The 23,300-nt window shown below is 35.3% G+C and overlaps 2 protein-coding genes across 3 annotated transcripts; one reads left to right on the top strand and one right to left on the bottom strand.

The window, feature by feature from the left end:
* The first annotated feature begins 1,645 nt into the window (after positions 1-1,645).
* On the top strand, positions 1,646-11,300 carry LOC108217389 (uncharacterized). The gene is made up of 14 exons (XM_064092204.1): positions 1,646-2,999; positions 3,120-3,248; positions 3,325-3,479; positions 3,579-3,789; positions 3,876-4,113; positions 4,210-4,360; positions 4,435-4,704; positions 8,181-9,516; positions 9,592-9,735; positions 9,808-9,959; positions 10,031-10,241; positions 10,330-10,567; positions 10,676-10,826; positions 10,903-11,300. The coding sequence occupies exons 1-14, from the start codon at positions 1,727-1,729 to the stop codon at positions 11,173-11,175; spliced, it is 4,932 nt and encodes a 1,643-aa protein (XP_063948274.1). The 5' UTR covers positions 1,646-1,726; the 3' UTR covers positions 11,176-11,300.
* Positions 11,301-12,833: 1,533 nt separating this feature from the next.
* On the bottom strand, positions 12,834-20,688 carry LOC108218570 (protein argonaute 1). Of its 2 annotated transcripts, XM_017391563.2 has the most exons (22): positions 20,535-20,688; positions 18,902-19,725; positions 18,605-18,813; positions 18,349-18,498; positions 18,067-18,200; positions 17,649-17,758; positions 16,937-17,043; positions 16,693-16,831; positions 16,503-16,619; positions 15,989-16,096; positions 15,795-15,866; positions 15,378-15,500; positions 15,136-15,292; positions 14,752-15,011; positions 14,494-14,636; positions 14,241-14,303; positions 14,080-14,143; positions 13,840-13,975; positions 13,685-13,758; positions 13,509-13,603; positions 13,346-13,377; positions 12,834-13,254 (listed from the first exon to the last, which is right to left on the bottom strand). In XM_017391563.2, exons 2-22 carry the CDS (start codon positions 19,715-19,717, stop codon positions 13,046-13,048), a joined length of 3,318 nt encoding a protein of 1,105 aa, XP_017247052.1. In that variant the 5' UTR covers positions 19,718-19,725; positions 20,535-20,688; the 3' UTR covers positions 12,834-13,045. The 2 variants fall into 2 exon arrangements, with proteins under 2 accessions (XP_017247052.1, XP_063948790.1); XM_064092720.1 differs by having other exon boundaries at positions 16,693-17,043; positions 20,535-20,667.
* Between the last annotated feature and the right edge of the window lie 2,612 nt (positions 20,689-23,300).

The raw sequence follows: 23,300 nt of genomic DNA, 5'->3' as shown, positions 1-23,300 counted from the left end.
AGTGCTTATTGCTTAAAGTAAAAAAGTGAGAAACAAATTAAGACTTATAAGTGATTAAAGTGTTTGGGAAAAAAGTAGAAGTCGTGAAACAAAAGCTAACATTCCTAACTTTTTATAAATACTTCTTCACTTTTTACATAAAAATAGTACAAACAAGTGCTTTTAACTTATAAATCCACAAGCAGTCCGGCCAAACGCCCCCTTCGTCAAATGTAATTTTATGCGATTTCTTCTTTATAATATTTCATATTATATACTTTATAAATTTTAATCAAAAAAATTAAAATAATTTATAAAATTATATCTTATAAGATTATTAAAGTACCGGTTCTGATAAAAAAATACTTGAGCACGTGGAATCGATCACATAGGGTGAAATAAACTTGAAAAGAATATACGCCCGGTACATAGCGTGATATTTACACGTATATCAATTCTTAGAGCTTAACAATAAAGAAAGCTCGAAATCCTATCAAAGTTTTTGAAGAACAATGCTTGGGGAATCAGTTTCGGGATCTAATCTGACGTACTATATCGGGAGATCAAACTCAACCGGGGTCCGGGTACATTCACATAACTTAGGATTATCTATTCATTGAGTCTTGTATATTACTCGTTTTTTTTTTTTTGCTATTACAAATTCTCCTATTTCATAAACTCCAAATCCAACTTGTTATTTCTAAACCCTAAATAGGTCAACCGATTAGTTATTTCAGCAACAAATATATACCATAGCTTTCACCAAGAAAATATTATTTTTCAACTTGTTAATAGAAGGAGAGAACTGATTGGGCATGGCTATTAATGAGAACTAGTTGAAGACTTGTGTGGGGAGCACTCGATTAAGACATTGTTATACAATAAGGAATTATAGTTTATAACGAGTGGTTGCAAGTTAGATCCACTCTTCCATATTTCCACGGCTAAGCAAGAATGATAGGTTTGTCTCTTCCATTGAAATACACAAAGTAATTTGAGCCCTATTTTCTTGTTTGCAAGAAGATAAGAGAGGAATAATAATGTGATGATGATTTGTCACTCCAGAAGTACTGTGCAATCGCTTGCCAGGAAAGTTCATCATTTTCTAGGCAGAAAGGGATGAATTTGGACATAACCGCTAAAACAAAGTCTTCAACTTGACCTGGTCCATCCATCGTTATCAATCAATAATGTTCATGTTTAAATTCTTTGAATAAATTTACAGTTGAAGGTGGTCACAAGATATCCTGTAGAATATACTCATTCAGGATCTGATGTTCCTAGTGTTCCCTCCATTTGGAAAATATACGTACATCTTCGTGACATTGTTTCTGCTGATATTTTGAATTTGAAATTTCCTAGTACCTTCTTAAGATTAGCATGTCTTGATACTAAAATGAGTCTTTGCCCTAAGAATGCACTAACAACTACTTTTTACTTAGACAGATTTTTATTAGTCGAGATTTTGTGCATGGTGGAGGTCATTATTAAAATGCTTCACATAATTTTGATTGTTCCAGAAAAATCGTAATTAAATTAGCATGTCTTTATCATAATAGAGTGATTGAAGATGTAATTAAAATTTTCTGCTGTAAATTTCACGTCTTATTGTTAGAGTGCTTTATTATATTATTACGTTTATTATTACAAGGATTGCCGTCAAAACAACAATATAAAAGAACCCATGTTACGTCAAAGAGTCCAATTTATATGGAGAACTTTATGCACAACTTTTGAGTAGAGAAAGATGATGATATCAACTTCCATTTGGTCATTCATTCTTGTTATTTCTTCTGTACTTGCACTCTCTACTGCAGTTTCCACCATAAATGCAAATCAGTCCATCAAGGATGGAGAGACTATTGTTTCTTCTGATGGAACTTATGAGCTGGGATTCTTCAGCCCAGGGAATTCCAAAAACCGATATTTGGGAATGTGGTATCAAGTCTCTCCATCAACTGTGGTATGGGTTGCTAACAGAGAGACCCCTATCAACACTACTTCAGGTGTACTACAGCTCACGACTTCGGGAATTCTCAATCTATTCAGAAATACAGGTGATCTTATTCCAATATGGTCTTCCTATATATCTTTGCCTGTTCAAAATCCAGTTGCAGAGCTTCGGAGAAATGGGAATTTTGTTATTAGAGAGGAGAATGATGATAACCCTGATAAGTTCTTCTGGCAGAGTTTTGATCATCCAACTGATACACTATTATCCGGAATGAAGCTTGGGAAGAATTTTGTGACAGGCCAAGAATGGAATCTGTCTTGCTGGAAGAATAGTGATGATCCAGCTCGAGGGGAATATACATATAGCTTGGATCCTACTGGATACCCACACAATACAATAAGGAAAGGTGGAAATTTGATCTTTCAAACTGGAGCTTGGAATGGTCTCCGATTTAGTGGCAGGCCACAGTATAGTGGTAACACAATGTATACCCACAAAGTGGTTATTAATAAGGAGGAGGTCTACTATATGTTTGAGATGATCAATAGCTCACTATCGAGGTTGATGATAAATCAGAGTGGCAAAGGGCAGCGTTGGACATGGCTTCAGCAAGCACAAATATGGAACAGTGTCTATGAGGTACCAAAAGATCAGTGTGATAGTTATAACATATGTGGGACCTATGGTGAATGCAACATTGATAATAATCCTAGGTGTGCATGTTTGGAGAAATTTGTTCCCAGTTCCATAGACGCTTATACCAACGGGGATTGGAGTAGTGGCTGTACAAGAAAGAAACCACTTAATTGCCAAAAAGGAGATGGATTTCGCAAGTATCCTCAAATTAAGGTACCAGACACAATTTCCACCAGGATTGATGAGAATATGAATCTTAAGGAATGTAAAAAAGTATGCTTGAACAACTGCTCCTGTACGGCTTATGCTACTTTGAATATTTCACATGGAGAAACTGGATGTTTACAATGGTTTGGGGACCTGAAAGACATGAGAGAAGTATCTAAAGGAGGCCGAGATCTATACATAAGGGTGGCCTTGTCTGATTCAGGTAACTATTTATTAAATCAAGAGTGTTTCCAAATTTATTTGTAAGATTTTTGAAGTTCCTGTTTCTTTACAAAACAAGTCCCCACTGCTTCTTGTGGTTGCTTTCCTAATTTTCGTGCAGATAGGTCGAAAAATTTAGCTGCCCTCATAATTAGCTTATCAGCATCAGCAGGAGTTTGTTTACTAGGTTTAACTTTGGCATTTTGTATATGGAAAATAAAGAAGAATCTGACGCTGAAGGTATCAGAAGGTAAATATATTCCCTACATTCGTGTCATGTTTTCCAGATGTTAATGCATGTTCTAATATATAAACTCCGTCATTAGAAACTCTTAAAAGCAATTTAAAAGAACACAAGAATATGAGCCAGAAGGAAGATCTGGATCTGCCATACTTTTGCTTATCAACGCTAGTTGACGCGACAAACAATTTTGCAAAGGTTAATAAGATTGGACAAGGTGGATTCGGGCCAGTTTTTAAGGTAATAATAAATAGTTGTATTCTATACAATTATTTTTTTACATGCATTCTTGAAGTTCAAGTCATATGTTTATAGAGATCATGTATTGTAATTTTTAAGGGAATATTGGAAGACGGACAAGAAGTAGCTGTTAAATGCCTCTCAGAAACTTCTAAACAAGGAACGAACGAGTTCATGAATGAGGTAAAATTTATTGCCAAACTTCAACATCGAAATCTTGTAAGGCTTCTTGGATACTGCACTGATGGGGAAAACAAGATGTTGATTTACGAATACATGCCTAACAAAAGCTTGGACTGGTATCTATTTGGTATGGCTCTACCAAATTTTAGCTTATTCTAATGCACTATCTGCACATCACTTGTGGTATCCTACAACAAATCATCGTTTGGACAGATGAATTTCGCAACAAGTTACTGGACTGGCCTCAACGCTTCCACATCATAGATGGAATTGCGCGGGGTCTTCTTTATCTTCATCAAGATTCTCGCCTGAAAATTATTCACAGAGATATGAAAGCAAGCAATATTCTGCTGGACAACAACATGAATTCGAAGATATCTGACTTTGGCACTGCAAGAAGTTTCATAGAAAATGAGAGTCCAGCAAACACAAATCAAATCGTTGGGACATTGTAAGAAAAATTGCATACGATTTCACAAGTGCATTCACACACAAACATGTTATCTAGTTCCAAGTTTGTAAAGCATATCACAACACTGTGGTGCAGCGGTTACATGCCCCCAGAGTACGCGTTGGAAGGACTATTTTCTGTAAAATCAGATGTATTTAGCTTCGGAGTTCTGGCACTGGAGATTGTGTGTGGAACTAGAAACAGAGGATACATTCATGGTGACCGCATCCAATACCTACCTGAACATGTAAGTGATTGCATTCTTATAATTTTCACTACATTCCACGTACATAAGCATAAATGTGGATAAAAATTGTTTAGGCATGGAGACTACATAAAGAAGGCAGATCACTGGAACTGGTGCATCAAAACATAAGGCGCAAGTCTCGCTATAGGCATGAAATGATCCGTACCATCCATATCGCTCTGTTATGTGTGCAACAATGTCGCGAAGAGAGGCCAAATATGTCGACGGTGGTTCTAATGCTCGGAAGCAAAGGAGACTTGCCGATGCCTTCACAACCTGGTTTCTATTCTGAGAGAAGTACTGTTGGAAGTGAGGCTAGCGACATTACTATATTACAAGGTCGATAGAGTACAGAAGAGGTGCACAGGGCAGCCGCTGATGCCGATTAAGAAAGTGTTAAATTTGTTTTTTTGTAAAATAAATATTTTGAATTTTAAATACATATCCACTCCGTTTCCAACGGATGTTATAGACGCTTGTGTATATATAGAGAGAGCATTTTCACTAGTAAAAGTTCTTACTATACATGCATGTAACTTGTAAGACAAAATTTTAGAGTTTATGTAAATTTTTAAAACACCAATCTTAGAAAAAAACAATATAATTATTTATATTTTATTGACTATATTTATCAAACATTTTATAAACATAATTATGAATAAGTGGAATATATATTAGTCTCCCTAACTAAAACTTAATAAATCATTTTTAATAATCAATAATCAATCATTATATATATTATTTTTTAAAGACCTCTTGTTTACTTTTAAATCAAAAAAAATTGATTCTTATATTACATTTTATATGTTTGGTACACGAATCTTAGAAATATTTTGTTTTACGTCTGATAGTCCGATAAAAATAACATTAAAATTGTGATATTTAAAATGTATTTCCTCCTTTACTAAATTTTATCATGTCTTAGCTTTTAATAATTAGATTAACCAATTTTTGACTTAGAATTTAGAATGATTCCAATGTTAAAAATTGAAAATTTTATTTTAGAACAGATAAGAAATATCAAAAAAAATATACATATGATCAATTATATAATTAATACAAATTTCAGCCAAATTTATATTTATTAAATATTGATAGCTCACACTATTTTTCTTGCTTTCTCTATTAAATTTTATAGTTATTTTCAACTTCACGCGTATTCTAGATATATAAAGCTGTTTGAAGCAAATGAAATATTCATCTTTGTCGGAGTACAATAATTTATACTCCCTCCATTGCGTTGAGACCTGAGTTCTATACATATGGAAGTGGCACGAATGTTATAAAAAATTTGTAGTTTAGTGAAGTAAAGGAGTAAAAAATGGGTAAAGTGATGGGATCATCTAATATTTAATTTATAAAATAGATGTAGTGTGAATTAAATGGTGAGACCAATTAATATTTAATGTATAAAGTATGTGTGGTATAGGAAAATAGTATGTGTAGTTGAATTTTTATATTATAAAATATTACTACTGGAACGTATACAATGTGACGTCTCAAAAAGAAAAATGTGTAAAATATATGGGCGGAAGGAGTATAGTATAAGACAGACTTTTAGAGATTAAGTATTTAAATATATTTAACCATTTATAAATTGTTAATTATTTCTAAGAAAACAAAACTATAAACATACTCCCTCTGTCCCTTTCATTTGTTTACAGTTACTATTTTGGGGTGTCCCTCTCATTTCTTTACATTACTATAAATAGTAAGTTTTTCTCATCATTACACCCACTATCTTCCCCCACTATCTCATATTTAACAATAAAAACTACTATTACACCCACTACTTTCCTTCACTATCTCAAATCTATTATTAAATATTGATAGGTCCCACCACTTTACCCACTTTTCATCTAATTTTACTTATTTTTAATACATTGTCTTGGTCTCCGTGTCCCCCTCCAATGTAAACAATTGAGAGGGACGGAGGGAGTAGCTATAATAAGAAGAATATATATTAGTCGCTCTAACTAAAATTTAATACATATCATTTCAGTTAATCAACGATCAGAAACTTTTTAGTTAAAAGTGAGACGTGTCATGAGAATACTCGGACAATTCATTTCCATATAAAATTCATTGGTCAGAATATTAGTAGTAAGTATTAAAGCATTGACTTGAGCCTAGTTCTTCATTTACTTATGATTCAATGCATGGAATGAGTGGCTGTAGATAAATCTGTCCTTCAGAGTTTTGGCTCAGAGTGTCTCGGATGACAAAGAACCGTTATACACATATTCTTTTATTTATTTATTACATACTCATTATTTAGTTTATTTCTAACAACCACACAGTACAGGCTATTTATATGTCCATGTGATATTACTCTTGCTGTCTTGCACACGTCAATAGTAGTTCGTTTTTTTAATCTCTCTTTTGCTAGCTTTTTCTTCCGACAACAATAGTATTGTCAGCAATGCTTCAAAATTATTATCCTGTTAGTACTGTGAAAGGCCGTGCATTGAAAAAAATTGACAAGAATATTTTGAATTTTTCGTTTTAAATATTATTTTTCAAATAATGACCAAAAATATTATTACAATTTTTCTTTTAAAAATAGATTACTAGATTTGTCTGTATTTGAGCTTTGGGGGGTAATCGATGACAATGAGTGTTATAATGATGTGTTGTATTGTATGTAATATGCTGTGATATATATGTGGATGAAAAATATATTATATGTGAAAAAATTTTGATATTAGAAAAATGATATTTTAAAGACACTCGTGCCAAGAATGTTTATTATCCTTTAAAACAATAACTTAGATGTGTTATCCGTCTGAGAAATATATATCTCGAAGTACTCATTTTAGAATGTATCATTAATAGTATTTTAATCATTAAAAGTAATATTTTTATAATAACCAGAATTGCATTCATCATTCTTTGAAATATAAGTTACCGTTTGCCTCTATAATTCGTTTTTTATTCTTCAGGACAATATAATCTTATATTTATTTTGAACTATTCTTTTCATTATATATTTTAATATTGATTAGTTTGTTGGCACTTGGCACTTGGTATCTTGTCCCATCTATTATTGTTAGGTGACTCACAGTCAGCAGTCAATTTTTAACCCTATTTATTGTTAAAAAAACAGTGATGAGAAATGGAATGAGGTATTTTAAGCTTTGTCCCGGAGTTATGATTTGATAAAAGTAAACTATGATGGTGTCTTAGATGACCACAATTTTTTCAACGAATAGCAAAATAATAAAGTGTTCGTTCCTCTTGCTAGGAAAGCTCATTGGCAGAAAAGTACGACTTTGTAACTAGCAAGCAAAACAAAGTCAACAATTGTACATTGTCAAATAATGTGAGAAAATGTTTCAGTTAAGCTATTTCGGACTCAACCAAATATTTACATCTGAATCGAATATCGAGTTTAAAAGATAAGTGAAATAATAACAAAAAGATAAGAAAAGTGATTATAATGATGGAATTATTGATGTTTAATATATAAAATAAATATAATGGAGAAAAGTAGTGTGATTATTTGATATTTATGTGATAAAATTTTATTATATTTAGTAAGATTTGAAATGTAAGAAATTGGATGTGACATGTTATAAAGGTCGGGAAGAAATGGTTGGAACAGTTAAGAATATAATATTACGTATTTTTCTAATTAAAAAATGAAAGTCAGATGTTTAAATATTATATTTTTAAGATTTAAAAATCGACGAACCCACAAAACCCATATATATAAACTTCGTTGATGTCATGTGCCTATCCTATTAGCATCTTCACTTGATATCTAGGGGCGAAAAGTAAACATAAGGATTCTCTTGTAAACAAGTATTAAAAAAACTAAGGTTACATCAACAAGATTAACTTATATGAGAAAGTAAACTTGATTGATGATTTGATGAGTGGAGATATGATGATGAGGAAAGCTTTTGCAATCATCCTCTTTACATCTTCTTTATTAGCAATAGCTACTGCACTATCCACCATAACTGCAAATCAATTCATCAAGGATGGAAACACTATAATATCTCCTGATGGAAATTTTGAGCTGGGATTCTTCAGCCCAGGAAAATCCAAGAATCGATATCTGGGAATGTGGTTTCGATTCTCTCCGTCGACTGTGGTGTGGGTAGCTAACAGAGAGACCCCTGTGGAGACTACTTCAGGGGTGTTGAAGCTGACTGCCTCAGGAATTCTGCAGCTTCTCAGCAGTGCTAATGATCTGGCTCCGATATGGTCTTCCAATGCGTCGGTTTCTGTTGTGAGTCCGGTGGCTGAGCTTCGGGAACATGGGAATTTTGTTGTGAGAGAGGAGAATGAGGATAGCCCTGATAAGTTCTTGTGGCAGAGCTTTGATCATCCAACTGATACTCTGTTGTCTGGAATGAAACTTGGGGAGAATTTTGTGACAGGTCGAGAGACGTATTTGAGTAGCTGGAAGAGCAGTGATGATCCAGCTCCGGGGGAGTTTACCTATAGCATGGACTCTACTGGATATCCGCATAATGTGATCAGGAGGAATGGAATTGAGATTTTTCAGACAGGGGCATGGAATGGACTTCGGTATAGTGGGAGGCCCAAGTCTACGGGGAAGAAGACCTACACTCACAAAGTGGTGGTTGATAAGGAAGAGGTGTATTATATGTTTGAGGAGGTGAGTAGCTCCGTGTTGAGGCTGGTGATTAATGAGAGCGGGAAAGGGCAGCGTTGGATATGGGTTGAGAATTTGCAGAGATGGAACCTTTTGTATGAGGTGCCAGCTGATAATTGTGATAATTATAATATGTGTGGTGTTTATAGTGACTGCAATATTGCTAATGGACCTGCTTGCGGATGTTTGGACAAGTTTGTGCCAAACGACGGAGATGCTTGGGCTAAAGGAGATTGGGGTGGTGGATGTAAAAGGAACAAGTCCCTGGATTGCCACAAAGGAGATGGATTTCACAAGTATCCTCATACTAAATTACCGGATACACTGTCTACCTGGATTGATGAGGGAATGGATCTCAAGGCATGTGAAGAAGCATGCTTAAAGAACTGCTCTTGTATGGCTTATGCAAGTTTGAACATATCAAATGGTGAAAGAGGATGTTTACAGTGGTTCGGAGACCTGATTGACATGAGAGATGTCTCTGGAGGAGGTCAGGATTTATACATAAGGGTGGCTTTATCTGATTCAGGTAATACATTGCTAGAATGATGTTATTCTTTGCAAATTTATTGTTGGCTTCTTCTTATGGTTTTTTTTTGTCTAGATAAGGAGTTCAAGTCCAGTAAGAAAAAGGGGAATACAGTCATAATCAGTTTATCAGTATCAGCTGGTGTATCCTTGCTATGTTTAACTCTGGTATTTTGTATATGGAAAAAGAAGAAGAATTCTACGTCGAAGAGATCACAAGGTAAATGCCATGTCTGTGTGTCAAGTTGTCCGAATTATCATCCATTTTCTAATAAGTAAATTCTGTTGTTAGTGAGTCTTAGAAGCATTTCAAAGGAATACAGTATGAGCCAGAACGAAGATGTAGAGCTACCATACTTTTCCTTACCAACACTTGTTCAAGCTACCAGCAATTTTGCAACCACAAATCTGCTCGGACAAGGTGGATTTGGACCGGTTTATAAGGTATCACTTTTAAATGCATTCTTCAAATTCATGCGACATGTTTTAATCTTGCTACATATTGTAAATTTAAGGGGAGATTGGATGACGGACAAGAAATAGCTGTAAAGTGCCTCTCAGAAACATCTAAACAAGGAACCCTCGAGTTCATGAATGAAGTTAAATTTATTGCTAAACTTCAACACCGAAATCTTGTGAGGCTTCTTGGATACTGCATCCATGGGGAAAGCAAAATGTTGATTTATGAATACATGCCCAACAAAAGCCTGGACTGGCATATATTTGGTTCGTCTCTTTCAAAATCTCGCTCATTTTAATGAAATGTCTACATATTACATGTGTCCTCTGACAACAAAATCAAAACTTCTGACAGATGAGTATCGCAACAAGTTACTAGACTGGCCTAAGCGCTTTCAAATCATAGATGGTATTGCTCGGGGCCTTCTTTATCTTCATCAAGATTCGCGGTTAAGAATCATCCACAGAGATCTCAAAGCAAGCAATATATTGCTTGATATTCAGATGAATCCGAAAATCTCTGACTTTGGCACGGCTAGAAGTTTCAGTGAAAATGAGACTGCAGCAAACACAAACCTAATCGTCGGGACATTGTAAGAAAAATTACACATCATTTTTTACATGCAGAGTCACAAGCACACACTCAGGCACACATAAAACATGGATCAATTTTATTAAAGCATGGCAACATAATGCTGCAGCGGCTACATGTCCCCCGAGTATGCTGTAGATGGACAATTTTCTGTGAAGTCAGATGTTTTCAGCTTCGGAGTTCTAGTACTGGAAATTATGTGTGGAAGTAGAAACAGAGGATTCTTCCACAAAGACCACCTTCATAATCTACTCGGGCACGTGAGTCATGTCATTTTCTTTGATTTTTATGATCAAATAATTGACAGCAGCAACTGGACTAACCAACATTGTTCAGGCATGGGGACTACATAAAGAAGGGAGATCACTGGAACTAGTACATGAAGACATAAGCCATGACTCAGATTATATGCTTGAAATGCTACGCACAATCCACATTGCTCTCCTATGTGTGCAGCAATCTCCAGAAGAAAGGCCAAACATGTCGACGGTGGTTCTAATGCTTGGTAGCAAAGGAGAGTTGCCGATGCCTCTGCAACCTGGTTTCTTTACAGAAAGACACATTGTCATCGATGATTTTATCGACAGCACCATGTTACAAGGTCGATAGAACATAAAAGATGGGTGGCACCAAAGTCTACAGCTCTGCAGTGCAGCCGCTGTGAGCTTAAAATTTTGTGAATAATTTCTTGCTTGCCCAAATGTTTTGACTACAAAAATGGATAGCATTACATATTGTGCAAGTGTCACGTTACCAAGAAATCTTGTGCTTTTTGGAGAGCATATCGCCAAAAAAATGACAGTGATTTACTTTACTAAAGAAAAGAATTTCTTTAAACTTCAGCACTATTTCCTCAAATTGTTATCATTGGTGTATTAAACTCAAGATTCTATCATTTATTTACAAATCTTATTTTCATAAACATTAAACAGTGCTCAAGAGTTAAGGGTACCTAATCACAATTATACATAACTCTACTGAAGCATACATAATTTTGTATTAAATATAGCCCACATGCCCTTATCGAATAGCCAAGAGGGGGTTGTCTCAAAACCGAAATTGATCAATCTTTTCATAGATGTTTCCCTTGAAACGAGCACTTATTCTTCGACTTGGTACGCCACGACCCAGTGATTGGCAGAAATATCACTCGCATCCAAACCTCGTCTTTGAGAAGCATGCAACAATTAGGCCAGCGGGAAGCACGTTCGGTTCGATCTTTGCTACTAAGAGGCTTTAGACTTGCAGGAATGACTCTGAATCCTAGTTTCCCAATACTTGCAGGCTCAAGGCTCCAGTTGGACATAGTTGGCAAGCAAAGTCCAGGCTTGACATGCTTTTGCTAGAATAGAACATGAGATTTTCTAAACAAGCTCAACTCTTGGGATTCATGCTGATACATACAAGATGACCAGATCCTCTAACCAAGGCCAACTCTTCAGAGTCATGCTAACAACTTGGACACTTCATGTTCTCAAACAACTTATTCTAGACATGAATTTAACTAATATATCCATGATATATTCATAGAAGAATCGTCACATAGCATAAATCTAGTCGAGGCAAAGTAGTAGAAAAGGCCCTAATTTTTCAAGCAATCATCTCCTCCAAATTGTTCATGATGAGATGAAATTTTGGCCGACATCGAGCTACACCAGTCCATTTAGTCTATACCTTCCTCGAGCACCATCTCCTTCTGATTAAGAATAGGAGAATGACGTGAATTTAGTTATGCTATAGTTCTCTTCAAGTTTGAAGAATCTGATTGAAGCATCGAAAAGACAGCAGTACACTGTGATTCCAGGAAGGGGGGAACTGGACAGATAAAACCGGGGTGAAAGGGGGGAAGGTTAAGGCTGTAATCTCATCATTTAGGATTTTTCTGTTGTACACGGTAACTTTTCAAGTAAGAAATGGTTATTTAGCGATGAAGGAATGGTCAAATATTATTCTAGTACGTTGCCAAAAAAACAGGTTATAAGATACTATTTTAAAACATCCTGGATACAAAATCTCTACGATACAAGACAGCAGCCTTGTGAAGTAGTCTTCAATTCAAGAGCTGCGAAGCAGCACATGGCAATCCTGGATGAAACTCATTGAAACTTTGTAGCACTCACGAAAGAGTAAACTAATATTCTAATAAGTTTAAGGTTTAAAGCGATCTAGAAATAGAAGCTATGCCAGCAGAATAATATGAATGTAAACAGATAATCCTGACTATAAACCAGGAATAACATAACTTCAACTAAAGGCAAGTTTCAAAAGACCAAAAAAATGCAAATCAAATTAAATTCGGCATGAAGCAGCTTTATAAAACCAAAAGTACAAACTCAAATTAAGCAATTCAACAGAGCTAACAAATTTCAAAACCACCTTATTTTGCTATCATCCATGACATAAAACTCGACACATGCCCCATGAGCAATATAAAGTAACAGGGACTAGCTTGAACTTGAGCTCTTGCAGAAACACACTTTTAACAATAAAACATCACCCTCTTCACATTCTCTTTCAATGCAGGTAGGGGCCTCACAGCAGCATTCACTGGAGCACGTGTGCTACGTCCAGCACCCATTCCTCTTCCAGCAGGTGCCCCAGTTGCCGTTGAACCCGTATCAGATGTATCCGGCTCCATATAGAAACGTGCACGAAATGCAGCGAGGTGAGCATAGTATGCAGGTGGGACTGCAAGGAGAACAGAGATTAATGACAAAGTTGAGAAAGCAGCATAAGCATTTATGTAAAGTAAAAGGGTGTAAAGATTAAGGGTACTTACCAATCGACACAGATCGCGTGCACCGGGCATATCTGTAAACATAAAACAAAAGTGACAGCAAATTAGGATAAAAATAATATGAAGAAAAATTGAATTAAAGATGTGCAACATTATTAAACAGTTCAATCAGTCAGCTGCTAACGCATGCCAAAAGTGGACTTACGTGTAACACAAATTGTTTGTAAGAGACTGCAAACCATCTGCTGAAAACTTGTTTTCATCCCAAAGAACATGATAATGTGCAGGCCTGCTGGTCCCCTGTGCACAAGTAAAACCCCAAATGAAAAACCCAAAACAGTACACAGGCAAATATTTTAAAAATACTTAATAGCATATTACTTGGATTCCTGCGTGGCTGCAAAGGTAGAAATCAAACTCTGTGGGGTGGCAGATTTTGGAGTCTACCACAGTCCCTGAAATCGCCAAGAGAAAAGCTCATGATATTGTTTATTGTGCTAAATCAGAACTCAATACAGAAGCAGGAAACAAATTACCAGGCAATATATTTCCACTCCTGTCAACTTGATTACGGTCCCGATGGTTGTTGGCAAACAATCTTGTGTGATGACGCTTCTGAACAACAACAAATGTTACCGGAGGCTGATAATTTGGCTCCAAAGCAGCACATGCCTGTAATTGTATATATATATAGTATCAATATTAACCAAAAAAAATTTATATAAACACCTAAGCTCCAATCAAACATTTTATACACAAGCTTGTGTATAAAGTACCTTGCGAATTGCATCAAGCTCGTACAGCAAAACTTGATAGAACTGCCCTTCACTGACACCGTCCCTACAGATATAATATAATACTAGTAATATATCATGGACATAACAAACACTCAAACAGTATGTATGAGCTGTGATACGACTTCACAAATAATAAGTACCTGTAGAAAATAATGCGCTGCGGTTTTTGCCCAGTTGCTCTACGGAATGACATGAGTAGTTCCCTGCAGCAAACAATAAAAGATATAGCACTTTTTCCCCCTTCCACAAGTTTATAGATTTAAGTTTGTAAGTGAATAAATGTTTACTGGTAAAACAATAAAACCAACAAATTTATAAACTAAAAACACATAGAAATTCAGTATGAACTAACAATAATAACAGATTTTTTTTTAACAAAGCTAGATTTCATACTTTATCATTCCTCCATGCACAGGCCCTTTATTAGGATCCTGCCAGGTCGTGTAAAGATCTTGAATAATCTCCTGCCGATGTGCTTGGGCACAAACTAGACCAGAATATTTAGTGACCTCCGGCCAGTCTTGGGAGGCAACAACCTGAAATTCAATTAGAATAAAACTGGCTTATATAGGAGGCACGATACATCTTAACAAATAGTGACAATACAATTAAAAACACAAAGCTAGTAGTTATACACGAGTTAGTTTATACCGCGGCTATTGAGGGACTAGAATCTTCCCCAGGGTGGGGATGTGTTACATCAGCACCAAAAATTATGGTGGGCCTATCACTAACAAGAGGAATGCGCCGTGAAAGTGCATCAACAAGGACTGTATTTCTTCCACCTACTTTTACATTAATTTTCAACGCCACATTTGCAAGATATTGCTTGCTCATTCTAAATACGTGCTTTGCCAAGCAACACTGGGAAATAACACCAAGATCTGTTTCACAAATTCTCTTCAAATCACCTGTAACATTATAAACAAATCTCAAAAAACAACCAAATAAAGCATATGAAATTAAACTACATACACAAGATGACAGCACCACTGCACCAGCACCAATGTAATTATTTAAGGTCAGAACTCAAACCATAGAGGGAGCCATTGTTGTCAGGAAGAATTGCAATTAATAGATCAATCCCCTGTTTGGCTGTGGTCATCGCCTCCTTAATCCGAGATTTTAACATTCTTTCAACTTGGTCTGAACGGGCATTGTACGCAGGGAGGACAGGCTCAGGCTTGAATTGCTACAGAAAACAGTTTAGATTTAAAACTTACCTTGAGGATAGAAATTAGTAAAACGGCAAAACCACAAAAAGGTTAAGGGTATACCATGCCCGACACATTGCACATGTTTGCAAGCTCGTAACAAAACCCACCAGCAGCTCTCTCTTGCACATTTCTTGCAAAGTTGACACATATCCAATAGTTGACTGCAGCCCCCCCGACCATTTTCTGAAAAAGACAAAAGATATTTAAATAAATTGTACCTATGATTTTCTTTGCTCAGTTAAGGTTATGCATAAGTTATGGGCTATGGAGGAACATCAAAACCTATTAACCATTGTAGCAAACTACTTGTTCCAAACAAATGCAAAATCACACAGAACAAGGCAAGTGCATGTAGGAGATATGAAACAAATGATTTAAAATCTCAAGGCAAGTGCAAGTGCAAATGTAATTATTAACTTGTTGAAATTGACAACGTGTCAGGGCTAGGGTGGTAATACTTGCTTAAGGATATATTACCTTGTTCATCATATTCCACTGGCCAACTTGTGGAAGACAATCCTGCTCACGACCTGTCTCGTGATATTTCAGCTATTCAAAAGAAAGGCACTAGTTATTCACTAACCAGCTCAAGCTAGTAAAGAACCACCATTATTACATTATAATAACTAGTAAATTATAAATTATAAATTATAATAACAATAATTAAATACCCGAGGAGGAGGCAGAATTCTAGCTTCAACAGAAGCCAGCCTGTCACTAATTTTTATGCCGAACTCCTTTGCATAAGGATCTTGACCATAACTATTATACTGAACAGTCTGCAAATGACCTCAACAAAAAGCACATAAACACAATATCTGGATATTCATCAACACAATGTGATGATTTAACAGTAAAGTTTCGACAGGAATCAACAAATGTTATCTTTTGATTTGTGAGATGTGGAAACCCTAAGGGCAAGTGTAGTGTCATTGACATACATCAGTAACAGAGAAAATCTTCTTCTTACTGTTTCTAATGTATTTCAAAATAACTTGTTTCAAACAGAGCAACTAAATTAAACATAAAGCCAAAAAAAAAAAAAAATCTTTATGAAATATATATGTAACATAATGTATTTTGAAAATAATATTATTCAGGTTCATTTACTTGCGCAGGAAGTTTAACTGTTACTACAACAATGAAGCGCACAGAATAGTTAGAATAACCAGAAGAGAAACAAACCTTTAAAATATCCTTCTCCCTATCCATAGGCCGCTGACAAGTAACCTTCAACAGGGCAGTAATTTGTTTCTCGTTCAATCGCTTGGTATACCTTTGTCCCTCCGAAATCTTGCAAACCTGGAAAATTAATGAGATAAGAATATGCATTTCTAAAAGGATCACAAAGCTAACATAAAATTTAAGCACAAACCTCCATTGGCAAGTAGTTTGGTCTTTGTGGATTCCCAACTTGCAGGGAAGGCAATTGAGCATATTGAATGCTGAACCCGTAGGTCTCTCTGAAATACTCCACTACTGACTTTACACACCCTCCTTCTTCAACAGGGAAACTGAAATAGTAATAAAAATAAAATGTCAGACATAATGTGCAGAGGTTAAATGATGCATAATTAAGATTAGCTACTAATAGTAATTGTATACAATTTGTTTCATACGTCAGCTCGCGTGTTGCCTGTGATGTTAAGCCAATTATCCGATACTTCCGCCGCATGTTTCCCCTATGCGTAACTTCAACTTTAACGCCTCGTAAGGCTTTCTTGATCTGGCAGGCAAGTAAAGCCCAATGGAAATTACAAGTCATAAGACCTTAACGGGTCAAAAGGGGAGAAATCTGACAAACATCAACACAAGACTAGAGCATGATACTTAATTGACATTTCCAATTTAATACCACAGAAATGATTCAAAATAGCATAGACCAGACACATTTTGAAAAAAATCTATATGAGACATAATTTCCACTCCAACCTCATGAGTATGCATATGATTTGGAGTACTCAGTTGTCAAAGGTTGAAGTTTAAGTAGGGTTGTTCAAATAATTTATATATCCCTTTTAAATTGCCCTACCAAAAATATTGGTGACATAGTTTGCTTAACTGAGCCATTCCTTAATGCTCCTCTTTTCGAGGCGTTCAAATTATTAGACAACAGAGTAGTCCAAATTGTATATATTGATATAGGACAACTCATGTAAAAACAAAAAAGAAAAAAAATTATGAAACGATCAAGTGATATAACAAACGTAAAACAAACCTAGTAAACATATAAACAAGACCTCACTCTAGTAAATCTACACTGGGCAGTTAGGTAACATTAAAAAAACAGCTTTCAAAATTATCATCTAGTTGCATGGGACAGGAGTAAACCTTTACACGATCTGCATCGGACAAAGCACGAGACCAAACATCCCTGTTCAAAAGTTGTGAGACGAAATCGATTACAGGCAGTGGTTCAATAAATGCAGTTGATGACATATCTGCATGAACAAAAAGAGTTGTGTTATTATATAACACGAAACCAAATATTAGTTTATCAAAAACTGATTCATCATAAGAGATTTGGACATCCATTACTTTCAAGAGTGGGAGTACTTGTACAGATATGAACCTGATGACATCCACTGACAAATATATTTCATGGTAAAAAAAAAAAAAAAATCATAAAGATAAACCAGCTATCACCATTTCCACTTGAATCACAATAAATTACTATATTGAGAAAATGCAACAATATTTTAGAAAACTGGAGGCTGGAATAGTATTAGATTATTATCAAAAGAAACACCTATGTTCAATGACAGTCCCATCTGAGTTGGGCGAATGCTCTGGTAGAATCCCCGCCAGCTCTCCAGTCCATCGCCCAATGGGTACTTACTTCCAATAGCAGGATCATAAAATGATCGACCAACCGGACAGAACCTAAATCAATTTACCAAAGTTCAACTAGATCAATACCACCATCATTATGTACATATATTCTCTACATATAACTAAAGAAGATAGCAGCAAATTACAATTTACAAGATCAGAAGAGGTTGGGCGGAAGCCATGTTTAATGTAAAGTTACCTAGATGTAGGCATTTCTCGAAGCACAATATCCAGTACTTGAAGTGCTTCTTGGGGTGAATCAGTCTGCTTCCCCTTCAAAAACATGTCCAGGTGGTGCAAATTAGCACGTGAAGCTAATTTAATCACAATCTTGAAGTCTCTTTGCCTTCTGCATTTGGGGGAATTTAAAGTTAAATAAATAACGGGCTAGTTACTAAGTAAAGAAGGTTACAGAATGTATGCATTAATATAGAGTTTTCGGGATAAGCGTTTACCTTGCACTCCCAGTTCCATCATCATCATCAGTGAGAGTAATTTTGAACTCTTTTGATACAAAAGGCAGAGGCCCTGCAGTGTATAAGCTCTTCCTACCATCATATGCAGGAAGACGGTTGTCCAGAAGAGATGCTTGGTATAACCTCACCAGCTCTTTTATCACTGCGCGGTTGACACCACGAGATGTTACCTCTGGAGTGATGGATACCTAAACAATAAGACAAAGAGTTTGTCACATATAAAACGGGACTTTTATTAGTAAAGATAAAACACCAAACATAAGGGGAAAAACACACATCATAATGGTGCAGGTCCTTGTTTGGCAATTCTGCAAAAAAGTGATTGGCCTTCACAATACAACGGTTACCAGTAGTACCCCTCCCGGGCCGAAGAGGAAAAGTGAGTGCTTTGCTTGAAGCTGGTGGCCCAACAATCTCACTCGAAGAGCCTTCTTGCTGGACAGAAAGCTCTTGAAATTGCTGGGTCACTTGCAAAGGAGTGGGCTCAGGAACAGATGATGAAGAACTTGCCTCCGATTCAGTCACAGTTGATGTTGCATATGGCATGGGCTGGGTCAGCATCCCTGCTTGATGTGGAGCCTGGACCGCTTGGTGTAGGTCGGGGCCAGATGGCCTAGAAGGTCCACCAGTAGATGGAACAAACCCTCCTTGGCCACCACCTCGGCGTTGTGGTGGTGTTCCTCTTCCTTGTGGATAGTGTTGATGCTGCTGTTGCTGCTGGTACTGCGGCTGTTGCTGCGCTCCCCTGCCTTGCATCTGATTGTACTCAGAAGGACCTCCATACCGCTGCTGCTGCTGCTGTTGGGGTGCTCCCCTGCCCTGCTGATACATTTGCTCAGGTGCACCTCCATAGTATTGCTGAGGAGCCATCCCCCCACGCTGGCTGCCACGGCCACCTCCACGACCTTGGTAGCCACCACCCTGTTGCTGCTGAGGAGCCCAACCTCTACCACCACCCTGCTGCTGCTGAGGAGCCCAACCTCTACCTCCACCCTGTTGCTGCTGCTGAGCTCCTCCACGGCCGCCACCACCACGGCCTCCACTCCCTTCCTGGTGTTCATAAGAATCTCTTCCCCCTGTTGCCTTCCTCATCCTGATTACTGCAATCACCACCAAAAAGAATTTGAATCAACTTTCTAAAAAAAATACACCATTCTAAAATCATTATCCCAACAAATTATACACCGTCATCAAGTAAACTCCAGATATATCACAACATATATACACAGATACGCACTTAACAGTAAATTAAAACATAAAACCCCCCCAAAAAGGCTAAACAATAAAATCAAATAAACATAACAATCAAACACAAAATTAAAATCACACCACATCATCAATTAATATAAGCATACATTTATCAATAAAATAAATAATAAAAATCAAACCCTACAACTGATAACAAGTATAATAAACAACAAAATTAAACACAACAGAAGTACGAACAATAAAATCAAAAGTAAGCACATGTTTAAAACAAGTTTTAACTCTGCAAAAAACACACATTAACAATCAACAAAACACCCAAACATTATAACACATTTATCATTCAATCAAAAATCAAAAAATCATCAAATCCACACAATACAGAATTAAAACTCGACAATCAACAGAACACCCAAACATTACAACACATTTATCATTCAATCAAAAATCAAAAAATCATCAAAACCACACTCTATACAGAATTAAAAATCTAAATATCAAAATCAAAACAGATCGAAGCAAAATCAGTAGCATAAAGCACAAAAGCCACAGATCTACACATACACACACTCAAACACAAAAACACAAGATCAAAAATCAATTCCAAGATATCACACCAAAAACACCGATTCTCAGCGCGATTTTCGAGGAAAAAAGAGACTAAAACGAGTGAATAAAGCTTGAAAACACAGTAGATACAAACCTCAACGAAGAATGTGTATGTATAGGCTTCAATCACCACTACACACACTGCCACCAATCTCTGTCACCGGGCTGTGCAAATGGGTGCCTGTATTTATAGTAGAGTGAGGCGAGGGTTTGTGGGTTGGGTGTGATTGGGAAATTACGGAAATGCCCCTGTTCTGCTCGTGTGTATTTCAATTTTCAACATGGGACGACTCTTTTGTTGACGTGGCGAGGATTGAATGGGGAAATGGGACGTGGCTGTGCGTACGTGGAAGGGGCCTACACAGATATTATTAATATTTATTATTGGATACTATTTATTATTGGATACTAGATATATTTGGATATTTCTTCCCAATAAATAAGATACTGCTCGGATTTTATAGTTGTATATTTTAGCAGAATTAAATACTCTTTTGTAAGACGTTTTTTGAGAACAGATAGATTTCATTTTCGAAAACTTATTTAAGAAAAAGATATATTGTAGATACTACATGTAATTTTCTCCTCTTTCATAAAAGTATGCATATATATTGTGATATAAAAGTTGGGAAATTATATATTATAAGCATATTTCTTTCCTTCTGTGGGATATATGCTACTATATTATATGTGTATAATTCAATAATAGATATTGTTCTTAGTTTATGCTTTTCCTTTGTTAATTATAATTTTTCCTTTCTTACCAAAAAAAATTTCGTTTGCAAATCAGTTTTGATTATAATCCAACATAATAGAGGAAAATAAATGTGATATAATCAATTGTGATTTTAATATATTTTTTTGGACAAGGGCTACTGGATGCTCTTTAAAAAAGAGAAGAGACAGAGTAGACTCTTAAATTTTTAAAGAGTTTCTAAGGATCCATTAAAACATTAACTGTTGACTATTTTTTAAATCTAGAGTTAAGATATTGTTTAAAGATCCCGTTGATCCCTTCAAATCATGTTAATATAAAATTCCAAATTTTAATCTTAACAAAATAAAATTTAAGTTAAGTCTTGATAATTAAAATGGGATGCGTGAGTGACCCCAAATGAAAAATAGTTTGTTAGGACAACAGTTCAACTAGATCTATCAATTATGATGAATCGTTTATCGGTATAAAATTCGTGAACCAAATCTCAAATCTATATGCATTTCGAAACGTATCAAAACGTATCGTTACTTTTTGTATATATTTAATAAAGATATAATCGTAAAAATTTAGTTAAAATACATTTTAGGAAAACATTTTTTATGTATTGTTTTTTGAAATATACATAATTTTTTTATATTTGCATATAACTTTATACAAATTTGTACATGTGTATGTGTGTATTAGAATATTATTATTTATTTAGAATATTATCAAAATAAATAATTATATTATTTATTTAAAATATTATTATTTAGTGTATTTTCATATATATAAAATGAAAGCGAGAACATGTTTTTCGTGTTCGTGTCATTTTATTTTATTATATACTTATATATAATAAGCGTAAGGGAGATAATTTGGTCGCATGGTCACATGGTCCAAAAGTTTATCATCCGTTGGATCTTATATTGAACAAATAAGCACCGTTAGATTAGAACAACATTAACTTCTAATTCTATAATGCAACTGATATTTACTTGCATGTTTATAATTCCTTTTCTGAATCCAAAATAAATTTTTTCACATGTTTATAATTTTTTTAATCCAAAATAAATATTTCCTACCAGCTTTAATCGTAGAATCATATTATCGCACCGAACAAAATTATTTATATCTAATATATTTTAAAATTAATAAGCTGAATATTTTAATCCAAAATAAATATTTCCTACCAGTTTTAATTGTAAAATCATATAAATCGCACCGTCACAAAATTATTTTTATCTAATATATTTTAAAATTAGTAAGCCAAATTTAAATCATATTATAATAATTCTAATATAAAATACATTTATAAATATAATCTAATGGAAGTTGACGTCACTTATTCTACTCAATATATATTAAAATTTAATAGAAAAAATTTAATACTTTGGCATGATACATAAGAGAAAAGTAATGGCTTGATTACAATAGTTTATTTGAAGCCATTAATGACAGTGACGATGTATTTTATACTGCATCGCCACTGTCGGATGATCCAACATGCGTGACCAGTTTTTTTTATAAGAAACAAGTCTGAAAAGTAGAACCTATATATTTTTGCAATAGTTATGACTTACAAACAAATCATAATTTCAAAATTTATTTTATCATTTATAAATTAAATTCTTTCGCATCATTTACAATATATTTAAAAAGTTTATAAATAATTAAAAAGCTCTCGTGCCTTGCACGGGGTATAAGCTAGTATTATTAAAATCTATACATAAGCTTTGCATGCCGTGTGTATGCGTACCAAACCACGTCCAACCCAGTTTATAAGCTAAACAGCCTATATAGGCCGTAAGCCACATACATTTTGGAGCCGTTTGGGTGAGTTTAAAATAAATGTTTATTGCTTAAAATAAAAAAGTGAACTAGAAGTTAGAAGCAAGTTAAGACTTATAAGTGACAAAAATGTTTGGAAAATAAGTAGAAGCCGTAAGACAAGAGCTAGTAATCGTAGTTTTTTTTTAAGTACTTCCTGAACACGTACATATGGGGAGTCGAACTCTCGACCTCCCGCAAGAGGGTACAGCTCCGCCACCACACCAACACCTTGTTGGCTAACCCCATAACTTTCATCCATCAAGTGGCATGGGTTTCGATAATTACTGTACACACTTCTGTTTACACGAATCAAGTACAACTAACATGTCA

This window comes from Daucus carota, chromosome 4 (assembly GCF_001625215.2).
Source record: "Daucus carota subsp. sativus chromosome 4, DH1 v3.0, whole genome shotgun sequence".
NCBI lineage: Eukaryota > Viridiplantae > Streptophyta > Magnoliopsida > Apiales > Apiaceae > Daucus > Daucus carota.
Note: the sequence above shows the minus strand (reverse complement) of the source record. Positions and strands in the feature narration are given on the sequence as shown.